Consider the following 14,485-nt stretch of genomic DNA (forward strand, 5'->3'; position numbering starts at 1 on the left):
GTTGGGTGTCGGTCTAAGGCCTGGGTGTGTAGCCTGTTCGTCCGCGTCGCAAGGCGTGTTCGTCGGACAGACCCCCGGTGTTCCGGCCGACGGCTCGACGGTGTGTGTGTGCGCGCGCGCGCGCGCGCGCGGAGTTGATTCGCCGCCCTTCGGGGCAGACGTCCAGCCCCTGACAAGCGAGGGCGCGTGGCATGGACGACGGACCTCCGGCCCGACTCCGGCCCCGCTCAGCTGTTTGTTTGGGGATGCCTCGGACAAAAGAATCTTTTAGACTCCCGTCAGCGGCGCAAAAGCTTCGGGTAATTTCACGATCCGTCTTGAAACACGGACCAAGGAGTCTAACATGTGCGCGAGTCATTGGGTTAACACTAAACATAAAGGCGCAATGAAAGTGAAGGTCCCGCCTCGTGCGGACCGAGGGAAGATGGGCCGCGCTGCTGTGCGGCTCCACATTCCCGGGGCGTCTCGTTCTCATTGCGAGTTGAGGCGCACCCAGAGCGTACACGTTGGGAACCGAAAGATGGTGAACTCTGCCTGGCCAGGACACTAGCAAGGGAGATGTGGAGCTACAGGCAAGAAACCAAGAGAATTTAGAGTTTTGTGTAAATATGTTGGAAGGAAGATATTTTAAGATGTCCTTGGTGATGCGGGCAGTCACTTCACCACTGCCTGCTCCTTAGGCTCCAGAGCTTCCTGATCTCCTTGAGACTCTCGGTTCAGCTTTTCACGGCCGGTGTCCTGGCTGTATGCCGTGGTCGAATATCGTTAGTAGTTGCCTATGTCCCACCGGAAACTGAGCGGGGCATTCCCAGGAATCCGGTCCGTATGAAGGTCGGTAGAGTACTGAAGGTGTGGCATCCAGTAAATGGAAGAGCAATCCGAAGCGGCAAGAAATTTACCTGAAAGGAAACATAAAACACTTTGTTGGTGTAGCTCTGAAGATGTAGCAAAATGAAACTGCCGTGAAAGTGGGAATCTGGTAACGCTTGTGGCCGTCGAGTGGAATGACGTGTTCCTACAAGCTGTGGCTCAGCTTACCTCGCCTTTCCGTTATGTATAACAGAGGGAGGACTGTTTACTACTCGGCCATCTATACATACTTCAAGCTGCACTCAACATACAACAGCCACACCCAGAAATCTCCTGAGCTGTATAGTGATTACCTTCCTCATGACGGAACTGCAACGTGAGTAACAATTAGGTAAGTATACTCCATATCTTCGTGATGTGATGATGATTATTGTTTACAGAGGCCTAGCATCTAGCTCCTTGGCCCCTAATGATACGAAATGTAAAAACAATTTAAATGTCCAAATATTCAACCTCTGACCGGAATTCATATCTTGATTGTGAATAATGAATGGACTAATACGAAACCAAGATAATCAGCGGATCCAACTCGAATATTAAACATTAAGAAGAATTCCAATAATCAATCCTACGAATACAAATATAAACACGACGATGAACAATAATTATGAACTTAAAACAATCAGCGGATCCGCTCCGAAATGGCGCACCTATCCAGAAGCTAACTTATAACAATGGTATATATTGACCAAGGAGCTGCTTCCAAAGCACATCCTTGAATCGATTATGCTTTGTGTCTAAAGAGGTCGAAAATCTAGGTGAATGGCCCCTCATAAAGGTACCTATCGCTAGTAAAGAAGAACCACGGTGTAATGGATTTAAAATTAATCTTCGCGATGATACGATGCATATTGATTATGTGTCCATTTTCTTGTCTGGCCCACCGTGTATTCAAACTTCAGGATTCCATGGACTTTCTCTAATTGGTGATGGTGTGCTATCTAGCGGTCGACTTGGAATTTAAGCAGCGAGTTAGCTAAGTTGTGCTGCTATCTGGGCGCTAGAAGTGAAGCTTTCTCAGTCGTAGTCAGTCGACAATGCAGATAGCAGTTGTTCTGATTTTTGCTTCTTAACCTGAAGACGCTGGAACCTATTCTCTGCTGATTGTGCCTTAAGAAGAGTAGAAAATCATGATGCAAGAAGAGGAGATGGTTGAGAAATTAGACCCTGGATGATGGATTGTCCATCTAGGCGATAGGCCTGAACATTTGGTTATCCTTTTAGAATATTTAATATATCTTGTTTCCTTCGACCTCGTAAGTAAGTTGCATCCATCTTCTGTACTGAACTAAGCTACCAAGGAATGGATCAGTTAATAGTGTTAATACGCGGAGATATTTAACCTCAAAATTGAAATTCTGCATGTGGTTTTAAAAGAAACTGACTTCCTAGAACAGGTCCTCATAATAATCTTGTAATATGGTAATATTTTCGGGCTTCGAGTTGTAATGGTCATTATGGCATTTGTTTATCTTCTTGACTTTAGTTAATTAAGGTTTTGTGCACAAAACAAGTTATGTTTATTATTATAATATTTTCAATCAAATGTCGGGCTACTAATAGAGAAACATTGTGCCTTTAATGTAGGGCTTCTAATGACTTCCTCGGTACTTCAAGTGCTTGTTTTGATTTCGGTGCTCGTCATCTGTTACACTCTGTGTAACAGAATGAAAACATACCGTGGCCATGCTGTGTTGAATTTGACATTTGAGTATCGAATTATTGTTGATAACTTGATTTTCAGCTGATTTTTGGTGTGGATCTTCGTGCATATGGAAGGTCTTTCTGATGAGTTTGATTAACTCATTTGGTTTAAGCTACCGTACCTTGAAGAATATTAGGGTTATTTATCCTATATGTGGATTTATGTCCATGTTTCGGATGATTTCATGGTGTTAACTGAAGTTATGCTTTTTGGTGGATTTAATTTAATTTTAATGCAGCCCTGGAGTAACCGAGAAATTCATTAGGGAAATTTCAGCTTTCTTTCAGTAAACATTAAGAAGAATTCCAATAATCAATCCTACGAATACAAATAAAAACACGACGATGAACAATAATTATAAACTTAAAACAATCAGCGGATCCGCTCCGAAATGGCACACCTATCCAGAAGCTAACTTATAACAATGGTATATATTGACCAAGGAGCTGCTTGTCTTAAGATTTTAATCTTCTATTGATCTACGTTTGTTTATTGTTCAAAAAGATTTTCTGCCTCCTGGCAATTTGAGTTAGTGTTAAAATAATTTATTTTCAATTGATATCCTTGATTAATTATTCTGAAAGGTGTTCACGTTCATTGTGCAGTGTTAATTGATTTTTTTTTAAATTAGTTTTGAGGTAGAGGTAGTTTTGAGGTAGAGGTAGTTGATTCGCTAGGCCTCTTGTGTCCAGAGCTTCCTCAATCAGCGACGGCTTTCTGTTGGGATAATTCGTAAGTCGTCCTTTTGCTTATTTTATCCCTGGTCGTGCTAACACTCTTGACATTTACCTTATGTTGTGAGAACGGTATTTCTAGAAAATAACGTAAACATTCGGTGTTCCACACAAAAGGGCGCAACCCATAGGCAACTCAAACCCATAGTGTTCCCCACATAGTGGGTACTATTCACAGGGACCCGTTCTACCCCGCGGTATTCCTTGACATATTGAATAGTAATCACAGTGACCCGTACTATACCGTGGTGTTACCCACATAGTTGGTACTAATCACCGGGACCCGTATTATCCCGCGGTGTTCCTCACACTGTGGTATTAATGAGAGGTAAAACCCACACACGTGGTGTTCCTCACACAATGGGCATTAATGAGAAGTAAAACCCAGACCCGTAGTGTTCCTCGGAGGCAAACCCAAAATGTACCTCACACAGTTGTACAAATCTCAGGGAACAGTACTATCCGTCGTGTTGTTCACATAGTTGTACGAATGACAGGTAAACCCCAGACCCGTGGTGTTCCTCATATAGTGGGTACTAATGACAGGTGACCCCCAGACCCATGGTGTTCCTGGGAACGCGAACCCACGGTGATCGTCACATAGTTGTACAAATCTCAGGGACTCGTACTATCGCGTAGTGTTCGTCACATAGTGGGTACTAATGCCAGGTAAATCCCAGACCCGTGATTCTCCATGGTGTTCCTCACATTGCGGTACTAATGACAGGTGAACACGAGACCCGTGGTTTTCCTAGGAACGCAAACCCATGGTATTCATCACATAGTTGTACAAATCTCAGTGACACGAACTATACAGGGGTGTTCCTCACAAAGTGAGTACTAATTACAGGTAAATCCTAGACCAGTGGTGTTATATGCAACGCGGACCCATGGTGTTCCTCATATTGTGGTACTAATGACAGGTAAACGGCAGACCTGTGGTTTTCCTCAAAACGCAAACCCCTGGAATTCATCACATAGTGGTACTAATCACACGGACCCGTATTATCCGGTGGTGTTCCTCACATAGTGGGTACTAATTTCAGGTGAATCCTAGACCAGTGGTGTTCCATGCAACGCGGACCCATGATGTTCATCACATAGCGTAACTAATCACAGGAACCCGTACTATACCGTGGTGCTCCTCGGAACGAAGCACATGGTCTTCCTCACATAGTTGTTCAAATCTCAGGGACCCGTACTATCCCGTGGTGTTCCTCTCATAGTGGTACTAATCACAGGGACCCGTACTATACCCTGGTGTTCCTCATATAGCGGTACTAATAATAGGGAGCCGTATTATACCGTGGTGCTCCTCACACATTTGTACTATTCACAGGGATCCGTATTATCCCGTAATGTTCATCACAGAGTGCGAACTAATTACGGGGACCCGTACCATCCCATGGTATTCCTCACATTGTGTTGCTAATCAGAGGGACCCGTACTATCCCATGGTGTTCATCACGTATTGGTACTAATCACAGGGACCTGTACTGGTGTTTCTCATATAGTGCGTACTAATGACAAGTAAAACACAGACCAGTGGTGATCCTGAGAACGCGAGCCCATGGTGTTCGTCACATAGTTGTACAAGTGTCAGGGACCCGTACTATCCCGTGGTGTTCCTCACAGAGTGGGAACTAATCACAGGGACCCGTCCTATCCCATGGTGTTCCTCACAGAGTTAGAACTAATCACAGGGAGCCGTACTATACTGTGGTGTTCCTGACAGTGCGTACTTATCACAGGTACATCCCAGACCCATGCTGTTCGTCACATAGTTTCAGAAGTCTCAGGGACCCGTTCTATCCCGTGGTCTTCCCCACATAGTGGGTAAGAATGTCAGGAAAATCCCAGACCCGTCCTGTTCCTCGGAACGCAATCCCATGGTGTTCGTCACATAGTTGTGCAAATCTGAGGGACCCGTACATTCCCGTTGTTTTCCTCACATAGTGGATATTAATGAGAGATAAAACCTAGACTTCAGATGTTCCTTGGAACGCAAACCATGGTGTTCGTCATATAGTTGTACAAATCTCTGGGACTCGTACTATCCGGTGGAGTTCCTCGGAACGCACACCCATGTTTCCACAACCAGATGCTAAAACACCCGAGCGACGTTAGCTTCTTTTATCTCCCTGGGATCCTCTAACCGACCCATGGTATTCCTCAGTTTGTGGTACTAATCACAAGGATAGTGGAACTAAGCACAAGTAATTTGGTTCAAAATTCAGCATCCCTTGGTCTCGTCTTCTACGCACAGAGATCTGTGTGTTTGGTCCGCGAGAGCTATATTATTTCGCTCACGTCGACTGGAAAGCCAGGTAAGAACCCCCTACACGCCACCAGGGACGCAGCACGTGGGGGTAACACCTCTCCCCATGCTACGGCAGCGTAGTAGGTTCGTGGATAAAATGCTGTTACTTGATGTCGTGTGTCCCCACTCCCTTACCGCTCTTACAACTGCCAATGGCTGCCATACAGAAAAGCCACATAAGATGACTAGACTCTAATTCTTCTGACCGTAACATTTTGAAGTCTGTTGGTGAGGTTTACCATTTTCCACGAGCTGGTGGGCAATCTGTTTAGCTGTAACATTCGCATGACCCTCTGTAACTGGTTGGTTACAACTCAGACGTTTAAGAAACCTCCAGCCTTTCTGGCTATCCTTCCTTAGATCAGTGTCCCCAATCGCTCCTGTTATTAGATATCGCTTTTAAGAAATCTTCCCCAGCTTGGACGGTATCGGATCTCAAATGATCGTTGTCAAAGAGATCACGATAGTTTCTCAATATTTCAATAGTTTTTGTATATAGTGTTCACCGTCAGCGAATTGAGATACGAGAAAAATTTCACGATATTTACATAATCATCACATTAAGGAAAATGCTCCATGTTCAGAATGTTCTCGTGCAGTGAAATAATACATTTCCCCCAATCAGCCTTCTTAAAATGACATCATCTTCGAAAAGGCACTCAGATTCTAACGATTTAAAGGTAAGATGTATTGAACTAAGACGAGGCCACAGAACTAGTTGCAAACATAATTTTGTGGTGGCGTTTTGTAAATTAACAGAGAGTCGCAGACTGAACGATGAAAGGCATAAAAGTCTGTAATGAAGATGTATGTATGAAAAGGAACTGTCTGCGGTCTGATTGCAGCATATATCTGGCATATAGCAGGACGATGAGGGATTGTTTGCCCCACTGATTTCGCTGAAAACCGAGATGTGTGTTTGCTTACGCAGATACTGTAATTTAATATCTGGATAATATCCATCCTCCATCTCGCACTGTTGAATGATACTGGAAGTTTGTTATCATGCTGTAGAAATAGATTGCACGAATCTGTCCATTCTACGCCAGCTTCTCCTCTTTCTTCGGTACCTGGTTAGCCCCATGTTGTATTATGACTCTTGATGTCACCAACCAAAAAATTCACATGTTGATGCTGGAAGGCTCCACAAATCTAAATACAGTAACTGGTGGCTTATTGATTGAGCTCTACTGTGAGAGTCTCAATGTCATCACGGGAGATGATTTGGATGTTGGATAGCACTGAGGGTGTTCAAACACTAAACACATGACCTTGATTTTTGGACGGCGAAGATTCTAGTCTCGGAGACTTTCCTGAATGCATATTATTAGTGTGTCCAGTAAATTGCAAGGCTATATATTTTGTGTTGTCTTTCAGATTCTTAAAATTAAGTGAATAACAGAAATAAAATAATCAAAGTGCAAAATATTATTATGAAAACTTGAGTAACATAAACCAGTAAACCTGTACATACACAGGACGAAGTTGAGCAGAAAATGGGAGCTGATAAGAGTTAAATATAGTCTGTGTATTCCAGTAAATTCTACAGTCTGACTCGTTGGCTGAATGGTCAGCGTACTGGCCTTCAGTTCAGAGGGCCCCGGGTTCGATTCCCGGCCGGGTCGGGGATTTTAACCTTCATTAGTTAATTCCAATGGCCCGGGGGCTGGGTGTCTGTGCTGTCCCCAATATCCCTGCATCTCACACACCACACATAACACAATAACACGCAATTCCCTACACGTGGCAGATGCCGCCCACGCTCATCGGAGGGTCTGCCTTACAAGGGCTGCACTCGGCTAGAAATAGCCACACGAAATTATTTTTATAGTAACTTCTACAACGTAGCATGGTGTATTTTGCTATGTGTAGGTCTGATTTGACCTTGTAATATTTTAGTGGAAGTTCATCAGTTTCTGCTATTAATTTTTGTGCTGAAAAGACACAAGTACAAATTTACGATGCTTGCGTATGGTAGAAGTGTCACTGTGTTATAACCGACATTTATCCATATTTTTTTAAGGATGGGACGTTAGATTGAGTGCATTTCTCATAAAATTTGTTCGGACGTAATGAGGAACATGTTTGCAGTATAGCAGTGAAATTTAGAGGAATTTTAAGTGTGTTAATTTGTGAGATTGTATGTCCACAGACGTAGGATCAGTTGAGTATGCAAATTGGAAAGTTCTGGTCAACTTCTAATTTGTACATGTCAGTAATTCCAATATTTATTTATTTATTTATTTGGCGTGTGGCTACATCTCTAAAACAAATAATATTTACAAATATTATCTCATACTAATAACAATAATTGATTTCATAACGCTAATAAGTTGAAGACAGGGGAGAGTTCGATTTTAATGTATCTCAGCAGTATAACTAGGATATTTAGCATCTGAGGCTGCCTCAAGACACTTTCCGTGAAGCTAGTTAATCATAAAATTCATATCAAATGTTCGGCCTTCACAAAAGGTCTCATTATTTTATCCAACAATAGGCAGGAACGAAATCAGTCCTTGGAAAACTTCGTGTAATTGCATCCAAAACGAATCTAAAACTCTTATAAGAAAACCCAATACATGGGAGGATCTACTCGATAATTACACAAACAAAATCTGGTAACTCATTTACGCAAAATTACTCAGGTAAATAATTTCAAATACTTGGGGAAATCATCCAACAATCTGCATTAAATCATGAGGAAAACAGAGAGAGATTTCTATATTACAAGTAGGCCATAGAACCACATGGAAAAGTACGACAAAATATCAGTATCAAGCAACGCTTTATTAAAGCATTATAACACCGTAATTAAGCCTCAAACATTACACACGTCAGAAACCTTGATCAGTCGAGAAAGATCATTATCTAAAATGATCGAAAAACAAGATAGGGAAGTCCTCAGGGAAACCATGGCCCAGTATGCATAGGAGCGTGAATGATTAGGAGGTCTCCGGAATTATATCAACATATTGAGGAAATATCAGATACAATCTTTGGAAAAGGTGATTGAAGTTTGATTGCCATATTCAAAGAATAGATGATGAAAGACTCACTAAAAAATTTAATAATGCCTCCTCGCTTAAAGTCAGAATAACTGGATAATCGAAATTGAAAAGGACCTTCAAGAAATCAACATACCAGATGAAATTATACGGGACACGCCTAGCTTTAGAACGTTGGTGAACAAACATCATTTTGCTGACAACACAAGATGAGTACACAGTTACACAGAAGGAAGAACAGATGATAAAGAACAAAGAGGGAAGAAACTCTGGCAAGAGAAGAAAGCACAACCATCTGCAAAATAAGTACAATCGCGCTCCTTAGTGGGGCAAAACATTTTGAAATAATAATAATAAGTAATGGAATGAGTAATAGTTACCATCCATGTGGTATGCTTTTTTGTGAAGTGTCAGTCTGCGATACATTTGTCAGGAGGTGATAGCTCGGGGTTCGGTGTATTGAGGTTTGGGGTCTATGTTGAAGTCAGTGTCATATGCGTCTGGACTATTGTATTTCCAAGTGAAGTGAGAAACTTCGTAACTGTCCATAACTATCGGTGGTAGATAAGTTCTATTTGTCCATGTAGTTATGAAACCATGCGACTCAGTTTGTGAGACATGCTCCTAGTAGATTCTCCAGAGGTAATGGTGTAGATAATGCCGAGGTTTCTTTGTAAAAATGCTCGACGGAAAAAATCAGGACAGAGTGTTTTGAAATATGGTAAGGTCCATGGTTTGAACACGGAACAGGTTCGTACATTCAGAGAGATTCTTTGTTCATCCAATTACTCCATTAGTGCCAGTGAAATGCATATCAAATTCTACAGATCCCATTAGAACTGAAATAATTCGCGATGGCAATAATGTTGACCAATATATTGTGATAATACAAGGATTTCGACGAAGATTTGTGCTGTAGTAAAAGGCCATCCGTGGCGAGATCGGTTTGCTCACTTGTGTAAGCCAGTGGAGAGCGGCAGGTATAAACCTGTTTGACGAGATAACAGGTGTTCACATTTATATGCGGCGGAACCTCTTAGGAAATAGAGGCCCGTGTTACAACATTATTGATGTTACAATCAATGGGGAGTAATTTGAATTTCAATTCTACTGCATAGGCAAATGACAAGAGTGGATTCTCAGTAACATTCCCGAACACTTGACTATGTATTCTAGTTTCGATGTTTCCATAACACAGTCATAGTTCGTATTGCCACTGAGCGTCTAAATAATTATTTGGTGTCAGAAGGTTGTCCTTAGATATTAAGATTTCCATTTCTTGATATATTCATAGTGCAGCTAGATGTTAAGGACTGCCGATGGCGTGTCCTTCAGTGGAAAGCAGGATGGTGGTTGAAGTGCATGGAAGGGATTCTTGGGATTGCTCGCCCATGCTAGGATCGTGAAATTACGTAGCTAGCCAACTGCTCCTAGATGACGGGTTTGTTTGACACAATGAGTCAGTACCACATAGTATTCCATAGGGTGTAGTAGCACCCTACCATTAGCCCATGGGATACCCATGATTTTTGCCATGTTGTTTATAAAGGAGTTGTAATATTTTGCGTGTTTATATTTTAGCAGGACTATAAGTTGATGCAGTTGAACTCCGTGACCTAAAATATGTAAGGGTTACACATGAGTCGAGTTTATTTTGGGGTTTGACTTAAGGTTATAACTAAATGTTAACAGAATTTCTTTTCACAGGTTTTCATGAATTTATTCCAATCGCTGACTTCAACCTGTTATTTCGGTGCATGAAACATCATTCAGTCAATATAACTAACACTATTTTATGTTGGATAATTTTACGCTATTATTCACTGGCACTTGAAGTCCACTTGTTTTGGAGGGTCACTGTGGTCATCACGCACATTCAATTAACCTTCAACGATAGGTCACTTTGGTCCTCAACCTTAAACATTAATATAGTGGGTGACCATGATAGCTCAGTGATGTACATTTCGACGTTTCTCAGATTCCATTGAGGGTCCAGGTATCTCGTCCTATGCTGATGGACAGTCAGTGGATGGCCTAAATTAAAAAGGTATCGAAAACACTTCCTCATATTTAGAAGATCGAGAAATCGGATGCATAACGCACAGTTGTTTATGGAGCTGAGCAGATTGAATCTCATGTTGTTTTCTAGTTAACCATAAACTAGTTTTCTGTGAATAGCCCTTCAGAATTTTTTGTGGTGGATATTAATTTCAACTCGAAATCGTCCAGCCGCAGCGTTATATTAATATCACTGACCGCAGAACACTGTTTATGGCCATATTTGTTAACAAACCCGCCATCATTCTTCATTGTATTTTATTGAATAAAATAGTTAGATTATGTAGGCTTTTAATTTATGTAGGCCTTCCTTGATACCCCAATAGTCATGTCTGGAAGTGACGAAGAGCCATTAACACCCCCTGAGATACAAGAGTTAACAATTCATGCTGAAGACCTGGAACAGGCAAACACCAGTTTGACATGACGAAAAGGGTTCATTACTCACTATGTCTCTTCAACACTTGCAACGTTGAGATATAAGAGATATTTAGTAACTTCCTTGTGGCCCCGTTAGAGAAAAGAGAGAGGCCAATTAACTGCCCCCAGGTAAACTAAAATGGAGAAAAGTATACTGCAGCTGTCAACATACGAGTCCCTACTTAAAGACGCCCCTCGAGAATTACGTGACATTCATGAATGCCTATGGGCACTGAAGTAGAACTTTCAATTTGCATTCAGAACCGGCTAACAGACACAATATTATCGTACAAGTGCCGAGGGAGCATGTACAGTTTTGAGCTACTGGTCTACTCATAATTAAAAGAAAACACGACATGTAGGAAACGCGAGCAGAGATATGCTCAGGTTTCAGCAACAATTTCTTAAATTGCGTCGTATTATGACTTGATTCGGCACTTGCTAATTCCCTTGAATAGTTTATCCATAAGTCTGAATACTTCTTTCATGCGCTTCTAGTCTTTTTCCAGTTTTCTTTGTCATAGGATCCTTCCGTGTTCATCCGAATTAATTCCTGGACGGCTCCCAAACGATTGTTGATGAGCACACTTCTACTTTGGTCCGAAAACATAAAAAGGGTCGTCCATGGTTGAGAACAAGCGGTTGTATATATCCGTGGTTGATGAGGAGATAATTCATGAAATGACCTTTGCTCTTTTCGTACACGGACCTAGCATTATGTTACCTGAAGATTTTCTCTCAGAGAAAATGGTACAAAAGGATGGACCGCTCCCCGATGTATGTTATGAGGTCGCAGAAAAGGTTCTGTTCTAGCTGAAGAGCTTACTACTTCTCTGCTGTGTGCGATCGCATGCGCCTTGCTACATCTCCGGAACTGGAGCTCTTGTGGAACTCCGGAAACTTGTGTAGTAGTTAGTGGGACGTTAAGCAAAATAACATTGTTATTAAATCGCGTGCGGCTTAATCACGACGTGACGTGACATTCGTGCGCCGTATCGCCCGTGTGAACCGACAGCGTGGTGCTGCGTGCGAACGATTTGCCAAGAAACACGGTGGAGTGCGGCATCTCACCAGTGTGGTTTACATATGCGTGGTTAACTTAAATGATTATCTTAACATTTTATCACAAAACAGAGCACTCGTGTGTGTTCTGATCTGAAATGTTAAAGGGACCTTCTTGGCTGTATATTTGTCACAGACATAACACCAGTATAGCTTCTGGCCTGTGTGAGTCCGCATGTGAACTGGTAGGTCGGTTTTCTGGATGAGGGATTTGCAAAGATATTGCGGCAGTGCGCCTCACAACCGTGTGAGTCCGCATACGACGTGCTAGGTGGGATCTCCTGCTGAATACCCTGATTCAAACATTGCACGAGATTGGCTTCTTGCCTGTGCCAGTCAGCATATGAACTACTAGGCTGACTTTGATGCTGAAGAATATGCCGCAGATATTGCAGCAATATGGCTTCTCGCCTAAGTGTGTCCGCATGTGATCTCCTAACTCGCGTTTCTGGATGAATGATTTGCCGAACACATTGCAGCAATGTGGTATATCGCCTGTGAGGGTACGCATGTGACCTGCATAGATGGACTTTCTGGCTGAAGAAATTCCCACAGACGTTGCAGGAGTATGGCCTCTCAACTGTGTGAGTCCGTCTGTGACTTGCTTGGACGGTTTTACTGCTGAATTACTTGCCACAGACATTGCAGCATTATTGCTTCTCATCTATGTGTATCCGCACGTGAATAGCATGGACGGATTTACTGCCGAATACCTTGCCACAGACATGGCAAGAGTTAGGCTTTCGTCCGTGTGAGAACGCATGTGAATAGCATGGTTGTATTACCTGCTAAAGGATTCGCCACAGAAAGTCTCGTCCGTATGGGTCCACATAAGATGAGATAGAGTGTCTTTCCGGCTGAATTATTTGCCACAGACTTTGCATCAGGATGCCTTCCATTCTGAGTGTGTCGGCATATGAACAGTGAGTGAGCTGTTCAGGATGAATGATTTGCCACAAACATTGCAGCTGTATGGCTTCGCGCCTGTATGGGTCCGCATATGATCGGTCAGACTGCCCTTCTTTATGTATGATTTACCACAGATATTGCATCTCTAAGGCTTTTCGCTTGTATGGGTACGCATATGATCGGTCAGACTGCCTTTCTTCATGAATGATTTGCCACAGACATTGCAGCTGTATGGCTTAACACCTCCATGGGTCCGCATATGATCGGTTAGTTTGCTTCTCATTATGAATGATTTGGCAGAGACATTGCAACTGTATGACTTTTCGCCTGTATGGGTCCACATATGACCGATTAGAATGCTTTTCTACAGACATTGCACCTGTGTGGGTCCGCATATGATCGGTAAGACTGTCTTTCTTTCTGAATGATTTGGCACACACATTGCACCTGAAATACTTCTCGCCTGTATGGGTCCGAATATGACACGTTAGAGTGCCTTTCGGTATGAATGATTTGCTACAGACATAGCAACTGTATGGCTTCTCGCCTCTATGAGTCCGCATATGATCGGTTAGTTTGCTTCTCTTTATGAATTATTTGCCACAGACACGGCAGCTATATGGTTTTTCACCTGTATGGGTCCGCATATGTTCGGTTAGACTGCCTTTCTTCATGAATGATTTGCTACAGACATTGCAGCTGTGAGGCCTCTCGCCTGTGTGAGTCCGCATATGATCGGTTAGTTTGCCTCTCTTTGTGAATGATTTGCCACAGACACGGCAGCTGTATGGCTTCTCATCTGTATGGGTCCACATATGTTCGGTTAGACTGCTATTCCTCATGAATGATTTGCTACAGACATTGCAGCTGTAAGGCCTCTCGCCTGTGTGAGTCCGCATATGATCGGTTAGTTTGCCTCTCTTTATGAATGATTTGCCACAGACACGGCAACTGTATGGCTTCTCACCTGTATGGGTCCACATATGTTCGGTTAGACTGCCTTTCATCCCAAATGATTTGCCGCAGACATTGCAACTGTATGGCTTCTCGCCTGTATGGGTCGGCATATGTTCCGTAAGACTGCCTTTCCTGCCAAACGTTTTGCCACAGACATCGCATCTGAATTGCTTCTCGCCTGTATGGGTCGCATATGTTTGGTTAGATTGCCTTTCTGTATGAATGATTTGCTACAGATATTGCAGCGGTGTGGCTTCTCGCCTGTATGAGTACGCGTATGATCGGTTAGTTTGCCTCTCTGTACGAATGATTTGCCACAGACACGGCAGCTGTACGGCTTCTCACCTGTATGGGTCCACATATGTTCGGTTAGATTGCCTTTCCTTATGAATGATTTGCCACAGACACGGCAGTTGTATGGCTTCTCACCTGTATGGATCCGCAT

At 42.7% G+C, this 14,485-nt stretch overlaps 1 protein-coding gene across 1 annotated transcript; it reads right to left on the reverse strand.

The window, feature by feature from the left end:
* Positions 1 to 13,676: 13,676 nt before the first annotated feature.
* On the reverse strand, positions 13,677 to 14,201 carry LOC137503352 (zinc finger protein 248-like; the record flags this gene model as incomplete). The annotated part of the gene is made up of 1 exon (XM_068230909.1): positions 13,677 to 14,201. A coding segment is annotated over one exon (525 nt), but the record flags the coding sequence as incomplete, so codon positions are not given.
* Between the last annotated feature and the right edge of the window lie 284 nt (positions 14,202 to 14,485).

Source organism: Anabrus simplex, chromosome X (assembly GCF_040414725.1).
Source record: "Anabrus simplex isolate iqAnaSimp1 chromosome X, ASM4041472v1, whole genome shotgun sequence".
Lineage (NCBI taxonomy): Eukaryota > Metazoa > Arthropoda > Insecta > Orthoptera > Tettigoniidae > Anabrus > Anabrus simplex.